Here is a 24,581-nt window from a genome sequence, read left to right as displayed (position 1 = left end):
CTGACCCTGGTGGGAGGCTAGTAACGGGAGCGCTGTTCCCATCTGGAGAGGAGACTGTGGCTACTGAGAGGAAGAGTTCGACTCCCTTAGGATGGGGGAGACCCAGGTTCAAGCCCCTGCTCGGTTCCCTGCGTGACCTTGGGAAAGTTACTTAGCAGCTCTGTACCTCAGTTTCCCCCACTGTAAAGTGGAGATAATAGCCCTGCTCTGCCTCCCAGGAGGCTGGGGAGAATGAATCTGTTAAAGATTGGGAGGGGATCAGGTATTATGATTATAGGATGGGGGGGCGGGGGTGTAGCAGGACCTTTGCTACAGATTCCCAGGGATCAGCCTATGAAAACGCACTCTTACCCCATCCTCTAGGACGAGACATGACTGAAGCCACATGCGTGCCAGGAGCACTTTGCCCTGGGTAGCTAGATCAGTATCTTATACCACCAACGCTCTCCTAGTGTAGACATGGCTTGTATCGGTAAAGCTGTATCATTGTTATCAGGGCTAATAGGCGGCAATTGTACCAGCTCCCCGAGACCAGGGGGACCCCAAAACATCAGTAATGTCTGAGTAAATTAACTACTGAGCTCTCCAGAAATAACTGGGGTGGGGCTCCAGCGAACATGACTTACCAGGCCCCCAAATTTCTCTCGGCCTGGTTATTATTCCACATCCTCTGAACGGAGCAAACTGCCGTGGCCAAAGTGCAGTTTTGCTGGCGTAAGCTGTGCCTGCCGCGAGGGTACTTGGGTCAGTCAGGGATCACACCTCCAGACCGACCAAGCCCCGTCTGCAGTGCAGAGCTGGCCTGAAGGTGGGTTTGCAGAAGAAGAGCTGCATGCTGCTAAGTGGAAATGAAATCTGGGTCTCAGCCCAGTTCAAGCATGGCACAGAAGGCATCGGACTGGGGCTCCGGAGATTTAGGCTTTATGCCCAGCTCTGCCACTGACCAGATGGAGGCCCCTGGGTGAGTTGCTTCCTGTCTCCGTGCCTCAGTTTCCCCTCTCTCCTTTTGACTGTTCTTTTTGGATTGTAAGCTTGTCAGCGCAGGGCACTCACTGGGGGTTTGTACAGCCCCTAGCACGGTGGGGTCCACCACCACAATCGGTCCACTCTCTGGCAGCCTGAATGGGCCCTGCGCCTTATAGGGCAGGGTTAGGAACTGGGCCTCTCACAGCGTGTGACCCTGCCTCAGCCAGAGCTAGAACCTCATTCTGTGTCTTCTCCTGCTGTTGTGGCAGCTCGGAGGCCTTCAGCCCGGAGAGGGGGGGCCGGGAAGGAGCCACCAAACTCATGATCGTGGTGACCGACGGCGAGTCCCACGACGGGGATGAGCTGCCAGAGGCCCTGGCTGAATGTGAGAAACGCAACATTACGCGTTATGCTATTGCGGTGAGTGAGCAGCGCCCAGGGACTCGATGTGGCTGCGGCATGGGCTAGTGCGTGTGAATGCGCCAGTCCGGCTTGTCTGATTCTCATGCTCTGGACTGGTTGATGGTGATGGGGAATTTTATCCGGGGAAACCTCCCTCCTTTTCCTGTGTCAACTCTTCTCACTATGGGAGCCTGGCCCATGGAGGAGGTCGGGGACATGAGGCACCTGAACTACATTTCCCATGTTGCACTATGACCAGGGACTTCCATGATGCAACTTCTGCCTAGGAGAGGAAAGACTGTGGTGCATCATGGGAGATGTAGTCCACTCAGCGGCTGCCAGCCAATTAATGGGTTTGGCCAAAATCAATTTTTAATTTTTATACTTTCGACGGATAATAACAATGTTTGTTTTGAAGCACTTTTTCAATTTTTAGCCATTTAAATGTTCACAGTTGTGGGACATTGGGAGGGGTCAGACAACACGGGGGTCAGGCGATAATTATTTAATGACCTGGAGATTGAAAAAGTGACAGCTTTATAAAGATTAAAACACAAATTGTCACCATCACATCTCAAACGATACAAAGTAAATAGCCCTAAATTTAATTCTAATAAGTTCTCAAGCAACATTTTTCTTACTTTACCCAGCTGTAAATTTCAATTATCATCAATGGAAATATTTTTGTCTTGGTTTGTGTGTGTTTGGGGAAGTCAATGTTTAACAACATTTACCCACTAAAAAGCTAATCCTTCCAAACCTGCCTATAGAGGAGCAGGAGGCAGCCAAACTACATTTCCCATGTTGCACCATGGCCAAAGACTCCCATGGTGCAACTGCTTCCTTGATGAGGGTAGACTGGTGCATCTTGGGAGATGTAGTCCAACCAGTGACCCTGGCCTATAGAGGAGAATGGGAGCAAGAGGCAGCTGAACTATAATTCCCATGAGGCACTGTGGTGGCAATTTCCAAATTGAAATTTTCCACTGGGAGAGGGGGAAAAACATATTTTTCCAACCAGCTCAAGTTGAGGGGTCCTTTAGAGTGTGCCATGTTAGACAGTGAGTAACCAGGTGCAGGTGACACAGTTCTCAACAGCCCTGGCTTCTCAGGTCCTAGGTCACTACATGCGCCGACAGCAGGATCCCCACTCCTTCATCAGCGAAATCAAATACATCGCCAGCGACCCCGATGAGAAATACTTCTTCAACGTGAGCGACGAGGCGGCCCTGAATGACATTGTGGATGCCTTAGGGGACAGGATCTTCAGCCTTGAAGGTAACTGCGTTTGGCTGATCGGGGCAGCAACGGAGTCCCAGGGGCCAGCGGCCAGGACCTGGGCTGGCAGCTGGGGCTGGGCCCAGCAGCAGAGCCCCCCAGGTGTGGGGCCGGCAGCTGGTACAGTGGGGCTGGCAGCCAGGATCCTGCACAAAATGTGGGGGTGCTGCAGCACCTCCTGCACCCCTAGTTTCCATGCCTATGCTTGTGGGGTCTGTTTCGTTAGCAATCAGAGATGCTGCCAGCAGTGTAGGAGAAAACACAACTTTATACTGTGTGCTGAGAGGCCAGTGTCACATCTGAGCCTTTCCTGACCTCCTTCTCCCACACCAAGCTAGGTCCTCCTTGAAACATGGACCCTCTTTCTCCAGTTCCCCCTTAGCATTCTACAGCATTAAGCGGCCATTCCTGGCCCTGCATCCTGGTAGAAGATCCAGGACAAATGTGAGAGTTCATATAGCTGAATGTCCCTGGCCATCTTCCTGTGCTGTGTTCCCTGAAATGATGCTGATTTTTTTCTCTCTCTCCCCCTCCCCGCCAGGGACTCATGGATATAACGAAAGCTCCTTTGAACTGGAGATGTCCCAGATTGGCTTCTCAACCCACCTGCTGGAGGTAAGGCTGCTGCTGCTGGTTGGCTTAATTTAATAGGGAGATATACCTATCTCATGGAGCTGGAAGGGACCTTGAAAGGTCATTGAGTCCAGTCCCCTGCTTTCACAGCACCCTGACAGATTTTTGCCCCAGATCCCAAAATGACCCCTTTAAGGCTTGAACTCACAACCATGGGTTTAGCAGGCCAATGCTCAAACCACTGAGCTATCCCTCTCCCCCACATGTAGGGCTAGAAGGGGGCTCAAAATCATATCATCCATCCCTTTGCGATGAGGCAGATTAAATTAACCTCCCACTGTGCTTGGCGCTGTACATACAAAGGCTATCCCTGTCCTTGGAGGCTTTGCCATCTAAATAGACGAGACAAAGGCAAAACAGGAGCAGAGAGAGGGGAAGGGACCTCCCCAAGGTCACCCAGAGAACCCAGGCCACCTGAGGCCTAGTCAGGTGTCCCAACTACTGGAGCATGTTGTCTCCTTATATCCGTCACTGCCTGCTTCTGTTACGAGGGACTTCTCTAGAAAGCAATTGCAGAAGTGGAAAGTTATCCTAATAGCCTCTCCTCTCTGTGCATCAGAATCCCCTTTCCACTGAGGAACAGCACAAGGAACTGACTGTCTTCCAGGGGGACCGGCAAAGGGGAAAGTAGATTGGGCTCGTGGCCAAGGGATTGGCGTAACAGAAACATCACGGTTTCCCATCTTCTCTCCTCCATGCCCCTGCCAGGACGGGATCCTCTTTGGCACCGTGGGGGCGTACGACTGGGATGGTGCCGTCCTCAAGGAGAGCAGACACGGCCGAGTCATCCCGCCCAGGAAAGCCTTCGAGAAGGAGTTTCCGCTGGAGCTGAAGAACCACGCTGCCTACCTAGGTGAGGTGGCGCCATCGGCCCGAGCCCTCTTCTCCCAGGACTGAGCAACCTTGGGATTCTATTGTCCCGCCTCTCGTCATCATGTGATCTTTGGGGGCGGAGCCAAGCGCCCAGGGCACATGGGTTGGAAATGTCTCCTGGGCTGCAGGGCGTGGAATGTCTCGAGGGATCAATACCGGGCTGTAGATCCCGTCTCCTCTAGGTCGCCCGGCTCAAGACAAGGGCCAGATTTCCCAAGGGGGTTAGGTGCCTGACTCACGTAGATGCTCTTGCAAATCCCTCTCTGCACCGACCTGCATCTTTAGGTGCCTAAATGGCTTTGAAAACCTGGCCCTAAGCCGGTGGGATTTATTACTTGTATTGTGGATGCGCCTGGGAGCCCCAGTCATGGGGCAGGGTGCTGGGTTCTGTACAAACGGAACAAAAGGACTATCCCTGCTGGGTCTGGAAGCCAGTGTTAGCTGCCAGCTGGCTTCTGTGACACGAGTGGGTGAGGTACCAGCCCTGATAGGCATGGCTGCCCGTACCCCAGTTCTGTCCAAATCAGGATGGCCCAGGAAAATCTGGGCTGGGGGGAACAATGCACGGGAAACACATCTCTGCCTGGGCCCTGAAGGAAAAGGAGAACTGGCTGGCTCTAGAAGACTAGGCCAGGGAACAACTCTGTGTCTTTAGTCACTGTATTGTTAATTTCTTTTCATTTGTATTGTGGTGGCACCTTTCCGCCCCCCACAGTGCAAGGCGCTGCACACAGACCAAAGAAACAGTCCCTGCCCCATTCTTCTCTCTCTGGAAGGGTCGTCTTCAGACCAACACCCCTGGAGGCAGCGCCACAGATCAGTAAAACCCACTTCTCTGTGTCAGCCAACCGAACCCCAAAGCTGGCCAGCTGCCTGCCCCCCATCCCAGGAACCCACAGCCCACCCCAGAGAACAGCTCTGATGTTCTCTGCAGTGTAGAGCGTCTCAGGGTGCCAGAGGCAGAGCTGACGGGGGTCCCCTCTCTCCGCGACAGGTTACGCTGTCTCCTCGGTCCGGCTCCGGAACAGGAAGTGTCTCTACGTGGCGGGGGCACCGCGTTTTAAGCACAAGGGGAAGGTTATCCTGTTCGAGATGAGCAATAGCGGGCGCGTGGTCATATCCCAGGCCCTCACTGGGGAGCAGGTAGGGGTTGGGCTGAGCCTGCCATTTCCCTCCTTCCGGGGCCATCCAAACTTTTTTCCTTTCACGTGTGCCCTCCGCCCTGTCTTTTTTCCACTCTAATCAGCGTAAATGTCAAACTGAAAAGCCACTTGGCATTGGAAAGCTGGAAAAGGCCAGCGTCTGGCCGGGCGAATGCTGACCCTCCCCACAACAGTTTTTTTGAGTCAGATTTCCTCAAGCCGGACCCTGCTTCGGGATCAGGTTTGGGGTTGGGTGAATCTGCATTTTTCCAGGAAAAAAGCATTCGGTGGAAAATTCCCACCGTGCACAATTGCACGTGCGAGCGTGTAAAAAAGGGGGGAAGTTCCACCCGGGGTGTCGCATCACTCTGAAGTATTCTCCCCTTCCTGCCCCCGTTAAGGCCAGATACATGGAGATGATTTCTCCTGAGGATAGTTACAGCTGCTCTGGCTAGTCCTGGCTCTGGTAAAGTTACACAGTGTCACCCAGTGGCAGAACAGTATAATGCAGTTTTCCATTCCATTCCACCACCCGTTATCTCCCGAAGAGGGTGGTTTAGTTTGGGGTTTTGTCTACATGAGGAAGTGGAACCGGTTTAACTGATTTGTTTTAAGCCGATTTCAGCTAAATCTGTGTGAACCCATTTTGGCTCAGAATCAACAGAAGTTAAACCAGTTTATGTCTGGCTTAACAGAGCGTCTACATGGCCTCTGGCACCGGTTCCAGCTTCAGTTAATTCAGCGCCAATTATTAAATTGAGGCCACGTCACGGTGCAGATAGCAAGGCTGGCACTGAGCATGCTGGGGAGGCAGGAAAATGAGGGCTCGCTGCCTCCTGAAGTGCCCCCTCCCCCAATCTACCCTCTTTGCAGATCGGCTCGTACTTCGGCAGCGAAGTGTGCCCTGTGGACGTGAACGGGGACGGCATCACAGACGTCCTGCTGGTCGCCGCCCCAATGTACCTGGGAGGTCAGAGCAAAGAAACAGGCCGGGTCTATATCTACAAAGTCGGCCAGGTAAATTACAGTGCCTGCCCTACCTTGCTCCGTGGGTGGGTGGGGTATTTTCCAGGGTTGTGCATATAAGGAGCATGCTGTCAGGCTGGCAACGGGGAGGAACGGGATTGCAAGCCTGCAGAGGGGAAAGAGAAGCCGTGCGTCTGGTTCCTGGGGCTGACAGACCCCACCCTTCACCCCTCAAACAAACACTCTCGCTGCTGAAGTTCTGCTCCTGCCATTTTAACACCATATCCCAGGATGTCAGCAGGGGGGATTGAACCTGGGGCCTTGGGATTTTAAAGTATGAGTTTCTACATCCTGATCTAAGAGACCAGCTCTGGTAGCAGGCTCATCGGCCTCTAGATGTGGTGGAGCAGGAGAGGGCAGGACAGAGTAGATGTGGCTAACTCTTGGCTGCGGGAAAGTAGTAGGCTGTTGTAATTGCTAGGGCTAGCCACAGGAGGGCGACATGATCAAAGGCTCCCAGTAGACATGGCCGCGGACCTGGCAGGTGCAGAGAGAGGCTGAATCTGGCTTGGAGGACGTTAAGGCCCTTTCACTCCCTTCCCTGCATCCCAGCTGCTCCTGACGTTCAACGGGACCCTGCGTGCTGACAAGAAGCCCCAGGACTCCCGCTTCGGTTACTCCCTGGCGGCCGTGCCCGACCTCAACCACGACGGCTTTAACGACGTGGTGGTGGGAGCGCCCCTGGAGGACGGCCACCGGGGGGCCGTGTACGTTTACCATGGCTCCCGGGGCACCATCCTGCCGCAGTACCAGCAGGTCAGTGACTCGGGCGGGACGGAAGGTGTCCGAGAACACGGCATGTCTGGCCTATAGAAATAGCCCAGCCTTGATAAGGAGGATTTAGATCCAGAGACTTGTATGGATCCTAAAACCAATCCTTCCATTACACTAGGACCTACTGTAAACAAGTGGTTTAACCGCTGTTAATAATGGATGGATAATGTAATGCCAGGTTTACAGCTCTCGCTCGCCCCTGAGGAGCTCAAAGTGCTTTGTTAACGTTCACTCATTAAAGTCTTTTTGCCCCTTATCGCCAAGTGAGCTGGGTAATGTTCACCCCTATTTTCCAGATGGGGAAACTGAGGCACGGGGCGGGGCAGTGACATGCCCCAAGTCATAGCCTGAGTCAGTGGCAGGGTTGGGAACAGAACGCAGGAGCTCTGACTCCTGGCACCCGCCCCCCTCTACTGCCCTCCTGGTGCTGGGAACAGAATCCAAGAGTCCTGACTCCCAGCCCCCACCCCCACCAGCTCCAACCACTAGACCCTCCCGCCACCCACCTGCCTCAGTGCCCCTCACCAAGCACCCTTCCTCCACCGCCAGCCCCAACAAACCATCCCGTGGTCAATAGCTGGGCCCAGATGCTCCAGGGTATTTAGGCGCCTAACGCTTCTTGATTTCCATAGACGAGGATCTGGGCCCTGGCTGTAGGGGTCCCTCTCTGGCACCCACCGCTTGGGGGGGCCTATAGGGGAGGAATTCGCCAGCCTCAACACCCTTAGGCATGAGGGTGGGGTTTTGTCTGTGGCTGGGCTGCCCCCTGGTGGCAGATGGCACCGAAATCCTCTCGACTCTCTCGCTTGCCCTGTGGCTAGACCCCTTGAGGGGCCGAAGGATTTTCCTGTGCTCAGATTCAGCGCAGAGGCGGGTTGGGGGGTTGCCCATCACGCAGACGCCTGTCTGGTCCAGCAAGGGCAGTTTTTGGGTGTCCCAGGAGGTGACCGTGTCCCCTCATGCTGGGGAAGAGACAGGGCTCCAGGGTTAGAAACACCAACAGGGATTCTTCCCCACTGGCCAGGCGGAGACTTTGGGATGTCCCCGCTGGAGCTCCTGGGGCAGGAGGGAAGCTACCTTCGGGGTCCTCTGGGTGCTGGTCCAGAGCAGCCTGGATCTCCCTGAACGCCTTGCTGGCTCCCCAGGGGGCTGGTGCTAATGGGCCTTGGGGGGTGTTGTTATTACTACACTGGCACACCCAGAAGGTCGGGGCTCATTGTGCTGGGCGCTGCATGGACACCTAGTATGAGATGCTCCCGGCCCCAAACAGCCTGCCAGACAAAGCATGGGTGGAGAAACTGAGGCACAGAACGGGACAGTGGCTTGCCCCAGATCACCCAGTAGGTTAGTGACAGAGCTGGGAATAGAATCCAGGCTCCCTGAGTCCCCAGCCGATGCGCTAACCACTAGGCCACACTGCCTCTTGGGGGACTGAGTTAAACCTGGCTCTGCTCGTTGTTCCACCGGTGACTAACTTCCCACTTACCCACCAGCGGATTGAAGCCTCGTCCCTCCACCCGAGTCTGAGCTACTTCGGCCGCAGCGTGGACGGGCAGATGGACCTGGACGGGGACGAGCTGGTGGACTTGGCCGTCGGGGCCCAGGGAGCCGCCGTGGTGTTGCGGTGAGTCGCTCCCTCCCGCTGCGGAGGGGCCGAGCGGGACAGGTGGCGAGTGTGTCGGACCAGCCGATGGCCGTGGCGCTTTCCAAAGGAGCTCAGGGTCATTATCCCCATTGTACAGATGGGGAAACTGAGGCACAGAGAGGGGGAAGTCACTTGCCTGAGGTCGCGGCTCTTGAGGCCCCATCTAGTGCGCTAACCACTAGGCAGCACTGCCTTAGCTAATGCAGGGCAGGAGGCATGGAGGGTGGAGGGATGTCCCCAGTGCAGGGGTGAGTCTCGGGGGGGGCAGTTCGACCCGCCTTCAGGCCTCGTTAGGGGGGGCTGAGTACCCTAGAGGAGCTGGGCACAACGTATCGAGTGTCCGGTTCTAGCTTCCCTGGGCACTAGTTTCCCCCGCGGCCGGACAAACGGCTGCAGAGGGAGGGCTGAGCCGGCCCCGGTGGGAGGCCGGGGCGCCCTAGGGAACCAGTGTCTTGAACGTGTGGTCCCCGGGGGGCCAGGTCGCGGAGGATCGTCCAGGTCAACGCCTCGCTGGCCGTCAACCCCGCCTCCATCAACGTGCTCCAGAAGAACTGCCAGAGGCACGGCAAGGACTCCCTGTGCGTCACGGCCACCGTCTGCTTCCGTGCCACCTCCAGGTCCCCGGGCCGGGGGCACAGGCATTTCGGTGAGTGCTGTGGGGCCCCGGCGCCCGCCCCCGGCTTGGTACGCGGTGCCGTGGGCCCGCGGCAAGTGCCGAGGCTCCGGCGTGACTCCTCCCCCTTGTCGGCGCAGAGCTCAAGTACAGCGTGTCTCTGGACGACAGGAAGTTCGGCACCAGGGCCGTGTTCGACGACACCTCCCAGAAGCTGGTGCAGAGGCGGCTCCGAGCCAGCGTGGGGAGGGCAGCCTGCGAGCCGCTCCCCTTCCACGTGATCGTGAGTACGGGGGGCGCCCTGGGAGGGGTCGGAGGGGAGAGATGGAGCATCCTGCCTCCGGCTGTGCAGCGTCAGTCTTACGACAGCACCCAGCGGCCCCGCCGCTGAACCCGGACCCTGAGGCTGCGCTGCACGGCAGGCGGAGGTGTTATCTGCCGGCAGACACGGGCTAGCGGGTCAAGCGCGTGCCCAGGGACCTGGCGGCGGCTTCTTTGCTGTTGGTACCCGAGCCGGCTACGGTCCCGATCTGTCTGCCCGTGCTGCATCACGCCACTGAGTGCAGTGTAGACAGACCCATAGCAAGAGATGGTCCCTGCCCTTTTAAGAGCTGGCGGTCGAAAGAGTGGGAGGGGAAACAGAGGCACAGAGCGGGGAAGCATCTTGCTCCAGGTCTCCTGAGTCCTAGCCCGGTACTCTACCCACTAGACCACACTGTCTCCCTTAGGGCTGCCTGATCCTTCTTGCTGTATGTGCCATTGCCCAATGAGGGGGGCACTGTCCTGCCGCCCGGGATCAAAGCATTTGTCGTCCTATTTGGGTTTCCCCCGCGACTGATCCCATTTTTGAGCTATCTGGCCCGGGGGTTATTTAATAATTGTTTATTGACTTGTTCTTGATTTAGACTTAAAATAATCACGAGGCCCAGCTTAGGCTCCAGGTCCGTGAGCATAACGAATTATGCAATAAATACAATGAAACGTAAGCCTCAGCAGCCCAGAAATCGTCCGTGTCGCGGGGGCTCAGCCAGCCACCAAGCCTCCAGCCCGCTCCAGAACGCCGCTCCAACAGGGGCTTTGGCAGCATCACCAATGTGGGTTATTTTGGACCAAAGCAGGAGCAAATTCCAGGCTCCCAGGGAATGCCCGGCCGGCAGCCCCCTCTTTTATGACAAGGGGGACCCAGGTTGGAGAGTGCGGCCCGTGGAGAGAAGGGCCAGTCCGAGGCCACTTAGGGATCTGTAAGTCACGTCACCTCCAGTTATAGGGATCCCACCTTTGGCCTCGCTAAGCTACCCTGCCTCCAGCTCTGGCTAATATTGGATGCTTCGGAGGAAGGTGACCCCTTCAATCCCTTAATGCCCCAGGGGAAGTGTTCCCGTACCCTCTTGCCGAAGCATGGGGTCCAGCGGCTCTCAAGCAAAGCTGGCATCCTTCCCGGGGGCCGGGGGGTGGCTAAGGAATCCCGTCTCGGAAGCCAGCCTAGGTTCCTTCCTCCCGGCAGGACACGACTGACTACCTGAGGCCGGTCAGCATGACGGTGAAGTTTGCCCTGAGCGATGCCGACCCGGGCCCCGTGCTGGACGAGAGATCATCCACCACTGTTAAGAAGCTGGTGAGCGTTCGGCCTGTCCTTTTGCTCCGGGTCATTAACAAGCCGCGGTGTTCCTGGGCGGCCGGGATCCCACCCCCTGGGATTGGGAGCTGGGCAAGGCTTTGGATACGGCCACTTGCTTCCATTTGGCCCCCTTCTCTGCAGTTGCACCTGCCTTGGGGGCTGGATAGCACCTCCTGCAGACAGCAGAAAGGGGCGGGGGTTGCCTCCAAAAACAAGGAGAGATGTGGAGGATGAAACTAACGTGGGACGGTGCCCTTGGGAAATGGATCCCAGTAACCCGTGGGCTCTTCTAGACTTGTGTCTGTGGTTCTAGACTGGGTGGATGGGTGGTTCTAGACTCTCTGTTGGTGTTTGTGGTTCTAGACTGGGTGGATGGGTGGTTCTAGACTCTGTTGGGGTGGAGGGGCACAGTTCTAGACTCTGGCTGTGTCTTGGTGTGGTTTGAAAGCCTGTCATCTGGCTGTAATACTTGGGTCTACATGCGGGTGCTGGGCGGGTCCGTCCGGTGACACAGAGGAGCTCAGACAAGATGATCCCTTCTGACCTTAAACTCTACGGCTCAGAGCGTTCCCCGTGTGTCTCCCAACTGCCTTGCCGCTGAAGGCTCTGTGGGAGGAAGAGGATGGGTGGGGGAGTCTGAGCTGGGTGGGGCAAAATGCATGAGCTGGAATCCTCTTCATCTGCTCCGGCCACAGGTGCGAGCCGGCCGCCTTGCAGACAGTTTCCCCACCCTCCACTGACTTCGGATAACAGCCCAGCGCTTCCCGCTGAGCCGTAGCCAACAATGACCCCTCTCCGTTGCTTTCAGATCCCCTTCTTCAAGGACTGCGGAGAGGACAATGAGTGCGTCACGGACCTGGTGCTCCAGGCTAGCACGGATCTCGCCGGCTCCAGGTATGGCAGCCCTGGGAACAGAGCGGCCTGGAGTCTGTTCCCCGCTCTGCCCTTGGCCTAGCCACTGTCTGCTCTGAGCCTGGCTTCCCCCGAGACGCAGGGAACTTCGCAAGCCCTAAAGCACCCGCCGGACGAAGGACCGTGGTGGTGGACGAGCATCCGCCAAGATGCCGCCGAAATTCGGTGGCATTTCGGCGGCGACGCCTCTGGATGACGCTTTGTCCCCCTCTAGATGCCAGTCTGTGTATAGCGTGTGGTCAGGCTCAGCCAGCGGATGCGCTGTCTAGCTAAGGTAGCAGGGGCTTTAGATCCCGAGGTTGCGGGTTCAGGCCTTGCCCCAGGCGTGTCTCACTGCCCCTGGAAGGACGGTGCAGCAGCCGCGCACCCGAAGCTGCCCCCAGTCTGACGCTGAATCGTCGCCTCCTTTCCCGTTGCAGGCAGAAGCCTCACGTTATCCGCAAGGGGAAGAGGAAGGTTCTGGTGGACGTGGTCCTGGAGAACAAGAAGGAAAACGCCTACAACGCCAGCCTGAAGTTCTGGTTCTCCAAAAACCTCCACTTCTCCAGCCTCTCGCTCAAGGTGGGTCGCTCGCTGGGAGCCAGGGCTGGAGGCGGGGGAGCTGCGGGGAAGGGCTGGCACCTTGCAGAGGGCAGTGCACAGGCATGAGGCTGGGCTGGACTGGAGCACTGGTCCTCCCAGTCCGGTACGCGCCTCCTGCCCGTGTGAGGTCAGTGGGATGGGCCCATCTAGGTGCCTGGACCCCGGAGCCAGCCTCACGCCGCCCCATGTGACTGGGATGCGACAGAGGCGTTGGCTAAAGCTGTTTAGCGCATGGGGGAAAGGGGCCGCGACCTGCCTCTCCTGCCAGGCAGGGTGAAGCCCCCCGGCCCCGTTGCTGGATGGGGGTGAGCAGGGCTGGTGACGGGCTCATCTGCTCCCGCAGGGGGAAACCCAGGTGAAGGTTGAATGCGCGGCCCCCTCCCCGCACGCCCGCGCCTGCAGCGTGAGCTACCCCGTCTTCAGGTCCCTGGCAAAGGTGAGTCCGGCCGAAGCCCTTAGTGTCCTGGCTCTGAGTGAATTCGTACTGCTGGTTAAAGGGCCGGGAGCCTGGCTCGTGCCCGCCCCCTCGGCTGCTTTCCTGGTGTGTAGCTCCAGTCCTGGCCCCCTCCCCGCATTCAACCTGAGAGCTGCCGATGCCCCTCCACCCCCCCCTGCTCTTCCAGCCCTGGGTTCCACCTCCCGCCTCTGCCGATGCCCCTCCATCCCACCCCATGGCCCCCTGCTCGTCCAGCCCTGGGTCCTACCTCTGCCAATGCCCCCCCCCCATCCCCCCTGCTCTTCCAGCCCTGGGTTCCACCTCCCGCCTCTGCCAATGCCCCTCAATCCCACCCCACGGCCCCTGCTCTTCCAGCCCTGGGTACCACCTCCCGCCTCTGCCGATGCCCCTCAATCCCACCCCACGGCCCCCTGCTCTTCCAGCCCTGGGTACCACCTCCCGCCTCTGCCGATGCCCCTCAATCCCACCCCACGGCCCCTGCTCTTCCAGCCCTGGGTTCCACCTCTGCCGATGCCCCTCCATCCCACCCACTCCCCCGCTCTTCCAGCCCTGGGTTTCACCTCCAGCTCTGACGATGCCCCTCAATCCCACCCCACCGCCCCTGCTCTTCCAGCCCTGGGTTCCACCTCCCACCTCTGCCGATGCCCCTCAATCCCACCCCACGGCCCCCTGCTCTTCCAGCCCTGGGTACCACCTCCCGCCTCTGCCGATGCCCCTCAATCCCACCCCACCGCCCCTGCTCTTCCAGCCCTGGAATCCACCTCCCACCTGTGGCAGGCTGCTGGCAGGGTGGGATGTGAAGCTGTCCTCTGAGCCCCCCTCAGATTTATTAACCCATTGTGGCCCAGGCGCTCCTGGGCATGGCAGTTGATCTGGCAGCAGCCAGGCGGGGGCAGGAAGGAAAGCAGCTGGGGCCAGTGGGATGCAGCGGCACACACCTGGCAGGAGAAGCAGCTGGCACACAGGAGGGCAGAGGAAATAATTAGACCTAACCCGCTAGCTCTGCCCCCTGCTACCACCGTCACTGACACCATTGCAAGGCCGCTGGACAGCGAACCGGAGCCTTGGGGACCCCTCCTGCCTGTCCCCTCATGCACCCAGTGCTCTGTCTCCACGTCCACCCCAGCGCTGGCCATGGCCCACGCCGGGTTGCCGCAGAGCCGGGCAGGGGGCTGGGCTGAAAGCTCTGCTTTTCCCCAGGTGGCGTTCCTGCTCGAGTTCGAGTTCAGCTGCTCCTTCCTTCTCGACCGCGCGCAGCTGAAACTCACAGCCAGCAGGTAAGAGCGGCCGGCCGAACTGACCCTCCCCGGCCCGCTGGGCTAACAGATTGGGGCGGGGGGCAATCACACCTCCATGGGTCTGCTGATCCCCACCAAGGAGCGGACAGGACGCTAGCCGGGGCCGTGGGACAGCTGGTTTCAATTCACAGGCTCCTAGAGCAGGTCACTTCGGGCCCGGCTCCACAGAAGTAGCAAAGGTCCCAGCGCCCACGGATTTCACTGGAACCTCTGCAATGGATGTTCGGCACCGAAAAGCCAGTGTGGATCTGGGCCGCAGCGCCCCAGTGGGGATCCCGGCCCTGCCTCGCAGAGGGGCTTGGAGAGTGAAGATTGTGAGGGGCGGTGGTGAGGAGAACCGCCGCTCCTCATCCGGCCCGGGGCTGCTGGAGGCCAGGTGCCGGCCCCAGGCTGGAGGAGAGAAATCTGGGGCTCCCGGGACATCATGTTGCCTGGGGCTCACCCCCTCCCATGTCTTTCTTTGCACAGATGTTTGGGGGCGTGGAGGGGGGAGGAGCTTGGTCCCCTGGTACAATTGTCCCCCTTTGTTCCTCCCGCCTCAGCCCTGGCTGGCCCTGATGGGCCAAGCATCTGATTCAGGAGTGCGGAGGGGGCGTTTGCCTTAGACCTCTGAGTGGGAGAGATCCGACCAGGATCAGGGCCTTTCACCAAGGCTGGGCAGCTGCTGGGAACTGGGACGGGCGGGGTATGTGAGCCGGCCGCTGTAACGATCCGCTCTTGTTCCTTCCAGCGACAGCATCGAACCGAACGAGACCCTGCACGATAACACCGTGCAGCCCTTCGCCTACGTCACCTACGAGCCCGACCTCTTCCTCTCCAGGTGAGGCCGGCTGGGGGAAGCCGATCCACACTGGGGGAGGGGACGGATAGCGGTGGATGCCCGAGTGTTGGCATGGGATTAAAGCAGCCAGAACCGCGACCTTGTCCACACGAGAAACCTGCACAGCTTTAGAGGTGAAGTCAACCCGGTTTAGTTACGCCTGTGTCTGTGGAGGCTCTCAATCTGGTTTAAGAGCATGGTTGAGTTTAGACCTGCTCTGAATTAACTTGATCCTGATTTGAACCCCAATGAGCGTTCCCACCGCAGCTGTTGGCACTGGTAGAACGAAACCGGTTTGAGGGTGCACTGGAAGTTAAACTGGGGCACCCCTCTCCTGCAGGCGGGGAGGGGACCCCGATGCTGAGTCTGAGTTGATTTGCATGGGGGTGGGGGGGGCTAATAGACCCTGCGCCGCCTCCCCAGTCTGGCCCTGCTGCAGGTGGCCGTAGGGAAATCCATCCCCCCACTAGGCCAGCACTAGGGCCTCCCAGAATCCCGAGCAGTCTCCAAATTGCTTGGGCCAGGGCCAAGGCCTGGGGAAAACATGGCCAAGAGATTCCAGCAGACTTGGCCTCCTGGCCAGTTAGATGCTTGAGCCCCAGCCCCAGACCTGCCTGTTCGCACCTGGCCAATCCCCGCTGGGGGACACATTGCAGCTCCTGCCCATTCCCGGGGGATAAATCGGGCTCCCGGCCCCACAAACCACCTGAGTAGGGACTGTTCTGACAGTGCTCCCTGCCCCCAAATTAGTCCAGGCTCCCCCAGTCCCCGGCAGGCCCTGTGATCTGGGGGCTAGAGGTGTCTGGAGACAGCAGGGTCGGGGCGCTAGGGGACGATCTGCTCTGCACCACGTCACCCCCCCCCAAGTCATGCCATGTCCCCGCAGCGAGGCCGCCCTGAACCGCTACGAAGTGCACCCGGCGGGCACCTTCACCAGCAGCGTCGGGCCGGAGTTCAAGACCACCATCAAGGTACCAGCAATGCAGGGGGGAGGGACGGGCAGCTCCTCCCAAGAGACAGGGGGCAGCGGGGGATGCCTCCTGCAGCTCCTGGGCTTGGTTGGAATAGAGGGGGCCCTACAACTCTCGGGGCTGGGGTTAGATCACGTCGGCTCCTCTTCCGGCCATGCCTCTGGGAAAACCCCTTAGGAGTGAACCGTGGCCCCTTGGAGAGCTCGGGGGTCTTTGAACTCCAGGGGTCACCAATCCGAAGCATCCCCTTAATGAACCAAGCCCAGGGCTCCAATGGAGGCTTTGTCCAGCAGGATGCATGGAGAGTCGTAGCGCCAAGCAGTCATGGAGGAGGTGCTAGGTGCTGTACAAATACAGAAGCCAACTGGCCCTGCCCCCCCAAGAGCAAACCATCGAAGGCGACCTCCTCTGGGCCATTCCAGGATCTTTCCTGGACAGCTGGTGCATAGACCTCACGCCTAGGCTGGATGGCTGCTTGAGGCTGGCACTGCTAGGAGCTGGCCCCTGCCCTTTGCCAGCTGTCGAACGGCATCGCTCCTGTCTCCGTGCAGGTCCAGAACCTCGGCTGCTACACGGTCAGGAATCTCTCCGTCATAATGTACCTCCCCGCCATGGCCTTCCGGCGAAGCTACTTCCTGTCCGTCACACACATCATCGCCGACAACGTGAGTCCTTGGCCTGCGAGACAGGAGCAGGAGCAGGCTTCTCACCCCGGGCCAGCCCTCAGCCCTTCCCCATGTGCTCACAGCTGCTAGACCCGCTCAGCTCCAGCTGGGAGCATGGGCTGAATGGGCTCATGGCTCAAGCACAGGAGTGGAAGTCAGGTCTAAGTTCTCTGCTGCTCTCCATCATTGGTGCTTCTGCACCTGAAATAATGGAAGAGAGAGAAGGGGGCAGATCTGGTAGGATCCCCTGCCCTGCAAAGGCCTGGCTGGCTGTGCCGCGCCAGCCCTCAAATCCCCCCTCTAGGCCCTACTCCTACCAGGCCCTGTAGCGACCACACTGTCATGTGCTGTCTCGTTCAAGGTTACCTGTGTCGTGCAAAACCTGACGGAGGCAACGCTACGGAGCCAGGATGGAGTGATTCCTATTCACCCTGAAGATCTCTTGCACGCAGACAGACTGGTGAGTGGCACGGCACCATCAGGCAGCGCCAGCGACCCTAGTGCCTTCACACAGGGACCTCAAACAAAGCAGAGACGGGCTCAATCCACGCTTGGAGGGGACCTCTCCCCCAAATAAAGCTTGGGTGTGCCAAAACTGGGGGAGTCCATTCAGAAGGGGGCGCTCTCCCTGGGGGGGAGGTCGGCAGAGCCAAAGCTGGTTGCTGCGCAACATGGGAGGTGCCGTCCAGTTCAACCAAGCCAAAGTGGCAGCTTGTGCTCATCTGAAGAGCTGGTGGACACCACCGCTGCCACCAACACCCTGGCAAAGAGAGCCTGAATATTGGTGTCCTGCCTGAATTCCAGCTCAGGTCATTTCTTTGGGCCTCTTTAAATTCCCCCTGCTGTTGCTATGCCCTGCCATGACCAGACATGCTGCAGTGGCACAGCGGGCTCGGTACAGCTGGGCCATGCAGCGCTGTCCGTAGAGACGTGGCCATAGTGATTTAGCTATGCCAGGCCAACCTCTAGAGTGGCTGTAGTGATGCTGGTATAAAGGTGCCATATAACTTATTCCCCTTCCCGCACGGGAACAGCTAGACCAGTAGAACGCTCCTCTGGCACAGGATAACTGCGTCTACACTGCAGCGCTGGCTAAAATGCTATAGAAGGTCTTGGGTACTTAGGACGCAGAGCCGCCAAGGTGTTGCAGCTCCAATATGAGGCTCTAGGCCCTACAAGCTTAAGCACCAGTGCCGGTGAGTGGGAGACAGGTGCCTGCGTCTCTCCTGAGAAAGGGGATTCAGGAGCCAGTCCCAGCTGCACTTTGGAAAATGTTACCCTACAGCTGGGTGAAGTGGTTGGGTTTTTCTTTACAAACTTGTTCTATTTTTCAGTGTGCTCCTTTGCTTGATTTTTCCATTTCCTCTCCACCCCCTGGTTATTTTTGAAAATGACCTGGGTGGGGAGCGCGAGGGGGATGGGAAAAGAAGGAAAAAATATCCCGCCCGGAACCCACCCAGCAGTGACATAGTTGAAAGACAATGTATTGGCAAAAACATGTTTGCTTGGGACAAATTTTGCAAATTCTTTTGTGAAGCATCAAGCAGCTGGTGAGACTGGCTTGAGTCAAATGCACTGGGACGGGTTCCCCCCCCAGTGATCTCTTTGCCATCCAACCAGCTATGTCCTAGTGCTGGCAGAGACATCCCCACCTGTACCACCAGCCTCACCCCCCACCTGCCCTTGCCTAAGGTGAGGGTGGGGGTCGGCTGGCGTGAGTTCGGAGTGCGGCGCTCATGGCCCCGCCTCTGCTCCCCTCACAGAACTGCAGCAACGCCTGGTGCCAGGTGGTCAGGTGTGAGCTGGAGCAGCTGGAGAAGAACACGGAGGTGTCCATCCACCTGCTGAGGGTGATCCACAATGACTTCTTCAGGAGGGTGAGTGCGCCCAGATGTTGTGTGTGTGGTATGGGGGGAGCTACAATGGCCAGTGTCCCATCCACCTCTCAATCTGTAACATGTACGGCTGCATCATACCGGCGGCACCCCAGACTCACAGCAAGGGTCGCTGGCTCCATTACTGTAGTCGTTTTTGGGAGCAGCCGCGTGGTCGAGTGGATGTGGGAGAGCCGGGTTCTGTTCCTGGCTCTGCCAGTGAGCTTGGGCAAAGTTACTTCCCCTCTCCCCTCCCATCCTTTATCTTGTCTAGACTGGATGCTCCGGGTAGGGGGCAAGGACAGTTTCTCCCCCTGTGGCTGCAGCGCTTAGCACAGGGAAGTCTCAATCTTGGCTGAGGCTTCTGCTGTGCTAAGAGGCATCAGAGCAGAGCCCGGAGGTGCTGTGGGGATAAAAGCCGGCCCTTTGTTTCCCACCGCCGGCAGTGTGCTTTTCGGCACCGCCCTGTAGCCTCGTGCAAGTTCCCTTTAAAAGACGTGCTCTGATTAAACCAGGGCCGTCCCTAAAGGAGCTCCGACTAGCCGACCACGACGGTGCCTCCTATTCGCTGGCTTGGCTCCAGCACAGGCCTAGAGCAGCACCCGGGCTGCTGTAACCCCGTACGATAGTCGTGCCACCGCCCCAAACGCCGGGAGTGGTCAGGCTGATGTCCGCATTCTCCTGGCGCCTGAGCCGTGGCTACATGGGGGGTTAGGCTGGCAGAGTTGCAGCCCCCAGGTGTGGATTTTTCACACCCCTGAGGGTTGTAGCCCTGTCGACCTACGTTTCTAGCATAAACCAGGCCTCAGGCTGGACCTGCAGCCCCCTGCTTCCACTCTGCACCAGGCCAGGCTCATCCCTGGCCCTTGTGACTCTTCCCAACAGGCAAAATTCAAAACCGTGAAAGTCGTCAGCACGTTTGCAATTGTCGCCGCAGAGAACAGCTTCCTGTTCCTCGCGGAGTCAGCGCACCGGCGAGAGGTAGCGGGTGGGGGGATGGGGGTGGGGTTTCTAGCCCTCCAATGGGCCAGAGCGGGACATTCCTACAGAGCCATGGTTTGGGATTCTAGTTCCCACCCCTGCAGCCCACCTTGGTCTGGGTCCAGATCCTCAAAGGGATGGGGGATTTAGGCACCTAAATACCTGGGACAAGCTGGGCCTGAAGCCTTATTTTCTCGTTCAGATACGGCCAAAGTCAAGGTGGCAAAAACAACAGGCTGCCCCTGCCTGATTTCTGCCTTGGTTGGGGTCACGTTTATACCGTTGGGGAATGGCAGGTGCTGGCCGGGTGGAACGGAGCAGCTGTGTGAATGAAAGGTGAATTTGCCCAAGTGGCAGCTGCTGCGTTAGACGTTCCCACAAGCCGAGATTTGGTCAAGACCGTTGGTGGCAAAAGACAGCGGGTTGAGTCCTTGAGCCCTGCAATTAGTAGGAGGGAAATCACCCTGGCGTCGTCTCACCGCTTGGGTGGCGTGTCTGCTGTCCAGGCTCATTACCTGGTGTAGGCAGGAGCTGGCTAGGAGAAGCCAGGCACTGCTTCTAACACTCCTTCATAAGCTGGTCCGTTCATAGGTAGGTTTGGGGAAGGAGAAAGGGTTAAATCCTAAGGGCACGATTCTCATTTCTGCTAAGCCCCCCTGCTCAATGGAGACAAGCCTTATACAGCACTGCCTGTGTAAATTCAGTCACCGCCACTTTACAAATGCCTTGGGGACGGACGGACGGACACACGGACACACACACACACACACACACACACACACCCCTACCTAGCTGGAATGAGCTGGCCCAACTCTGGCTGTGCTATTCTGCACTTGTCCTGTGTAGTGGTGAACAGCTAGCGTGCTCCACCCCAGAGTGGGCAGTATGGCACACTAGGCAAACAGTCCTTACAAGGTGTGGTTGGTTTGTTTGGGTCTTATACCACCCCCCTCACCGTGGCAGCTAACCCGCACTAAGGTCTCAATACCCAACTCGGGCAGGGGCAGGGAACGTCCGGCTTTGCTTCTAACATCAGCAGCTCTTTGCAGACAGTCCTGGAGATCATCCAGCCCAAGCGCATCCCCATCTCCTTATGGATCCTGATCGGCAGCAGCATCGGAGGCCTCCTGCTACTGGCGCTGATCATATTCTGTCTGTGGAAGGTAGGCGGCCGTGTAGAAATGTAGCACGAACTTTGGTACACCAGGTGCTGTCCTGCTAACAGCTGTCAGGACTTCAACGTGGGGGTGTGTGGGGAAATGTTGCCCCAGGGACTGCGCCCTGTGTTACAGCCCTGCCCACCACAGCTGCTTATGCTGGCAGAGCGAGGTCAAAAGGTGCCAGTTGGAAAGTTACGGAGCCTTCAGGCTTCAAATGCTCAGGTTTACACAGGGACCCCAAAGAAAGTTAAACCTCATTAATTAAACTAGCGATACCCCATTAAATCCCTCAAACGATGCTCTCATTCAGAATTATAGTGGCCTTAATTGGGTTTAGCTTAATTCACTTCGGAGTGAGTTAAATTAGACTGCGTTTCCAAAGTGAATTAAGCTAAACCCAATTAAGGCCACTGTAATTCTGAACGAGCACAGATGCACAGGGATGTTATGGGGTTCCACTAGTCCACTTCAGAAATTCACAGCTGTAGTTCATTCATATTAATTTGTCTGAGGGCCCTGGGTGGCCAAGTCCTCACAGCCGCGAAGTCCCAGGATCCAGCTGGAACAAGGTCAGGGGCTTGAGCCTATTTAACGATAGATACAGCAAAGGGAAGGCTGGGGGAGTTTGACCCCACCCTGCCTGCAGCGATGCCCCAAAATGCAGTGAACCTGCAGGTGCTGTGGAGGATTCTGGGATACCTTCCCACAGTGCACCAGGCCTTTAGTGACAGCATGCTGCTGGGTGGACAAACGTCCTGACATGCCGCATATTGATGAGCATCTTCGGGCTGCCTCTTGTTGTCTGTCTGCCGGGGGGACCCCCCCTCCTTTCCTTTGGCTGCAGACTACAGGTCTTGGCTTCCTGGAGGGAGACGAGCAGGCTGGTCAGGGTTATACTCCTTTGGCAGGGAGCAGTGGGGGGTGGGGTGGGGGGATTGTTATTTGACCTGTTTATTTTCTAGCCCCACCCCTGGTCTATTGCAGGTCCATGAGGCCTAATCACCACCTCCCTGGCAAAATTCACACTGACCTGTCAATCTCCTCTCCCCTCTCTCGGCAGCTTGGATTCTTTACTCACAAGAAGATCCAGGAAGAGGAGAAGGAGCAGTGACACTGCGGGGGCCGCCCTGCTCCGTTCCTTGCTACAACAAATTCACTGTCTCTCAAGCCCCACCTTGCTCCAGCCGATCCCACCTGCCTCAGAGGAAGAGCAGCAGGGGCTGGGCTGAGGGGCAGAAGGGACCCTTACTCGGTCAGCCCATGAACATTTCCTTTGGCACGCCCATGGCTCCGAGGACCTTACCACCTTCCTCTCTCGCTGGTGCCACATGGGGGCCAGCAGTAGAACCAGCGGAAGATGGACCCCCTCCTGCTTGGGCTCACAACTCAAAAGATGGTGTGCCAGGGTTGTGGGGGGGGGGGAGCACGCTCATCCCATAACCCTGCTAGTGCTCCTAAGCTAAGCTGCATGAAGGATGCAGCTAGGTTCCCAAGTATTTTGAGCCCAAAGGGACTACAGGGAACCTTACTGGCTACCAAAGCAGGCACAAAAAACCCACACCCATAAGCCAGGGTGGATCTCCAAATCAGCCACTCGACCTCATCAGCCCAGGCCAGCTGAGATTAGAAAGACAGCAGCAGCCGTCGGATGCTGTCTCACAGAACCTCTTTCCACCTCTCCAGCTGCGGCCACAGGCGGTCGCGGCGTTCCCACTGCACTTTGAGCAATGTAGTCATTGCACCGTGGCGTAGCCAGCCGGGGCTTGTCAATAAAGGTTGCAGCGCGGTTTGCTATGTCCTTTCTCCTTCTTATACGGGACTGTAAAGAGTTAACAAACCTCACTCCACACGGTCCTACGGCAGATGCTGTTTTAAGAGGGTGCAAAGTCCCGTCACTCGGCCATGTCTGCTCCATCCCGCTTGGGGCTTCCCTTGGGGTGGTGCAATGGGGGCTCAGGGCATTCCTGCTGCAAGAGTGGGGCTGACGTTAGTCACTCGAAACGGAGCCGGCTTAGCGGGGGCGGAGTGAGCAGCCAGCACCACAGAGGCTGCAGGGTGAGGAATTAGAGGAACTGTCTGCGTGAACAGGACAGCTGGAATTAGGGAAGGGACACCCGACAGCTCAGAGAGCACCTCTTGCTCCACTGCTTTTTCCCCTTTCAGGAATGACTAATAGGAACCACAGAGCACTCAGATGCAGGTCCAGGTAACGCAACAATGGCCTGGGCATAAAGGTAAGGGTGGGGCGACAGCATGTAGTCTGGGGCTAGAAAATCCTCCGGCTGGAGGAGGCCAGGTAAGAAAGCATCACATCCCCAGCTACTGCTCCGTAGTGTCGCTGCCTCTGCCCTGTCCCAGGTGGAGCAGGATGTGACTCATTCCCCTGGAACAAGCCTGAAGCTTGAGCTGCTTTGCACCTGCTGCATGTTTCTCCAAAGGCAGAGGCCACAAAAGCCAAAGCAGCAGGGTTAAAAAGAGCTGCAGCCTCGTGTGTGTATCTGCTCAACCCCCTTAAAACCTCAAGGATGGGAAGTTCCTAGGGCATCCCCTGGACTGCAGAGTCTGCTCCAGCACTGAAATAGACACTGATTTTTTCTTGACTCGAGCCTGGACAAATAGAAGGTATCCATGGCAAAGTGTCACCAGCTCCTACTCTAAGCAGGTATTCAAGCTCCGCAGTCCATGGCCAGCCGGAGCGGAGACGGTTTTAGAGTGGGATGAATGTGGTGGACACTGATACAGACAGTAGAGTTCAGAGAGATCCTCCTATCATTTGGTGCTAGAATCATAGGACTGGAAGGGACCTCGAGAGGTATCTAGTCCAGTCCCCTGCACTCATGGCAGGACTAATCTAGACCATCCCTGACGGGTTTGTCTAGCCTGCTCTTAAAAATTTCTAAGGATGGAGATTCCACAACCTCCCTAGGCAATTTATTCCAGTGCTTAACCACCCAGACAGGAAGTTTTTTGTAATGTCCAACCTAAAACGCCCTTGCTGCAATTTAAGCCCATTGGTTCTTGTCCCATCCTCAGAAAAATTGTTCTTCTTAACTTTTCTCTCCTCGTAACAACTTTTTATGTACTTCAAAGCTGTCATGTCCCCTCTCAGTCTGCTCTTTTCCACACTAAACAAACCCAATGTTTTCAATCTTCCCTCATAGGTCATGTTTTCTTTAGTCATTTTTGTTGCTCTTCTCTGGACTTTGTCCACATCTTTCCTGAAACGTAGCGCTCAGACCTGGACACAATACTCCAGCTGAGGCTTAATCAGCGCAGAGTAGAGCGGAAGAATCATTTCTCGTGTCTTGCTCACAACACTCCTGCTAATACATCCCAGAGTGATGTTTGCTTTTTTTGCAACAGCGTTACTCTGTTGACTGATTTAGCCTGTGATCCACTACGACCCCTGGATCTGTTTCTGCAGTACTCCTTCCGAGGTAGTCCTTTCCCATTTTGCATGTGTATCAGCACTGGGGAGGCATAAGAACAGGTGAGACAAATCCCTGTTTGGGATGGTCTAGGTACACTTGGCCCTGTCTCAGCACAGGACTAGATGACCTCTTGAGGTCCCTTCCAGCCCGCCATGTCTATGAAAGCTGAAGAGCAGCCTCTCTCTAGCCTGAGGACGTCAGCTGCTGTCTGCGTAAGGGGAATGACTACGAAAATCTCCAAGGCCTTCTACACACAATAACATCCGGGCTTCAGCAACCTGTATAACCCCCAGGAACCTGTCCCCAAAGTGTAGACTAAATTATGCAGCTGTTCGCACTAACTGAACCCGAAGCAAACCCCCTGCATGTCCTGGTCTCCATTTCAGGGCAGCTGAATCCAGGCTAGTCCCGACAGTAGATTAAAGCCTTAATGCGGTTAGGTCCTGCAGTTGCTGGGACA

The 24,581-nt window shown here is 57.2% G+C and overlaps 1 protein-coding gene across 1 annotated transcript in view; it reads left to right on the top strand.

Annotated features, from left to right (window-relative positions):
• The window catches only part of ITGA10 (integrin subunit alpha 10), a 49,979-nt gene extending 27,115 nt beyond the window's left edge, over positions 1–22,864 (top strand). The window contains exons 8-30 of the mRNA XM_039513613.1: positions 1,236–1,386; positions 2,481–2,646; positions 3,188–3,261; positions 3,988–4,132; positions 5,147–5,295; positions 6,168–6,311; positions 6,873–7,076; positions 8,588–8,718; positions 9,219–9,385; positions 9,493–9,635; positions 10,857–10,967; positions 11,779–11,864; positions 12,302–12,443; positions 12,808–12,900; positions 14,122–14,198; positions 14,950–15,039; positions 15,926–16,010; positions 16,562–16,675; positions 17,037–17,135; positions 18,439–18,552; positions 19,435–19,530; positions 20,580–20,693; positions 21,751–22,864. Coding sequence (XP_039369547.1) covers positions 1,236–1,386; positions 2,481–2,646; positions 3,188–3,261; positions 3,988–4,132; positions 5,147–5,295; positions 6,168–6,311; positions 6,873–7,076; positions 8,588–8,718; positions 9,219–9,385; positions 9,493–9,635; positions 10,857–10,967; positions 11,779–11,864; positions 12,302–12,443; positions 12,808–12,900; positions 14,122–14,198; positions 14,950–15,039; positions 15,926–16,010; positions 16,562–16,675; positions 17,037–17,135; positions 18,439–18,552; positions 19,435–19,530; positions 20,580–20,693; positions 21,751–21,801 — 2,746 coding nt within the window. The 3' untranslated portion in view covers positions 21,802–22,864. The remainder of the gene's footprint in view (positions 1–1,235; positions 1,387–2,480; positions 2,647–3,187; positions 3,262–3,987; positions 4,133–5,146; positions 5,296–6,167; positions 6,312–6,872; positions 7,077–8,587; positions 8,719–9,218; positions 9,386–9,492; positions 9,636–10,856; positions 10,968–11,778; positions 11,865–12,301; positions 12,444–12,807; positions 12,901–14,121; positions 14,199–14,949; positions 15,040–15,925; positions 16,011–16,561; positions 16,676–17,036; positions 17,136–18,438; positions 18,553–19,434; positions 19,531–20,579; positions 20,694–21,750) is intronic.
• Positions 22,865–24,581: the final 1,717 nt, after the last annotated feature.

The sequence above is a fragment of the Mauremys reevesii genome, linkage group 24, assembly GCF_016161935.1.
Source record: "Mauremys reevesii isolate NIE-2019 linkage group 24, ASM1616193v1, whole genome shotgun sequence".
Taxonomy (NCBI): Eukaryota; Metazoa; Chordata; order Testudines; family Geoemydidae; genus Mauremys; species Mauremys reevesii.
Note: the sequence above shows the minus strand (reverse complement) of the source record. Positions and strands in the feature narration are given on the sequence as shown.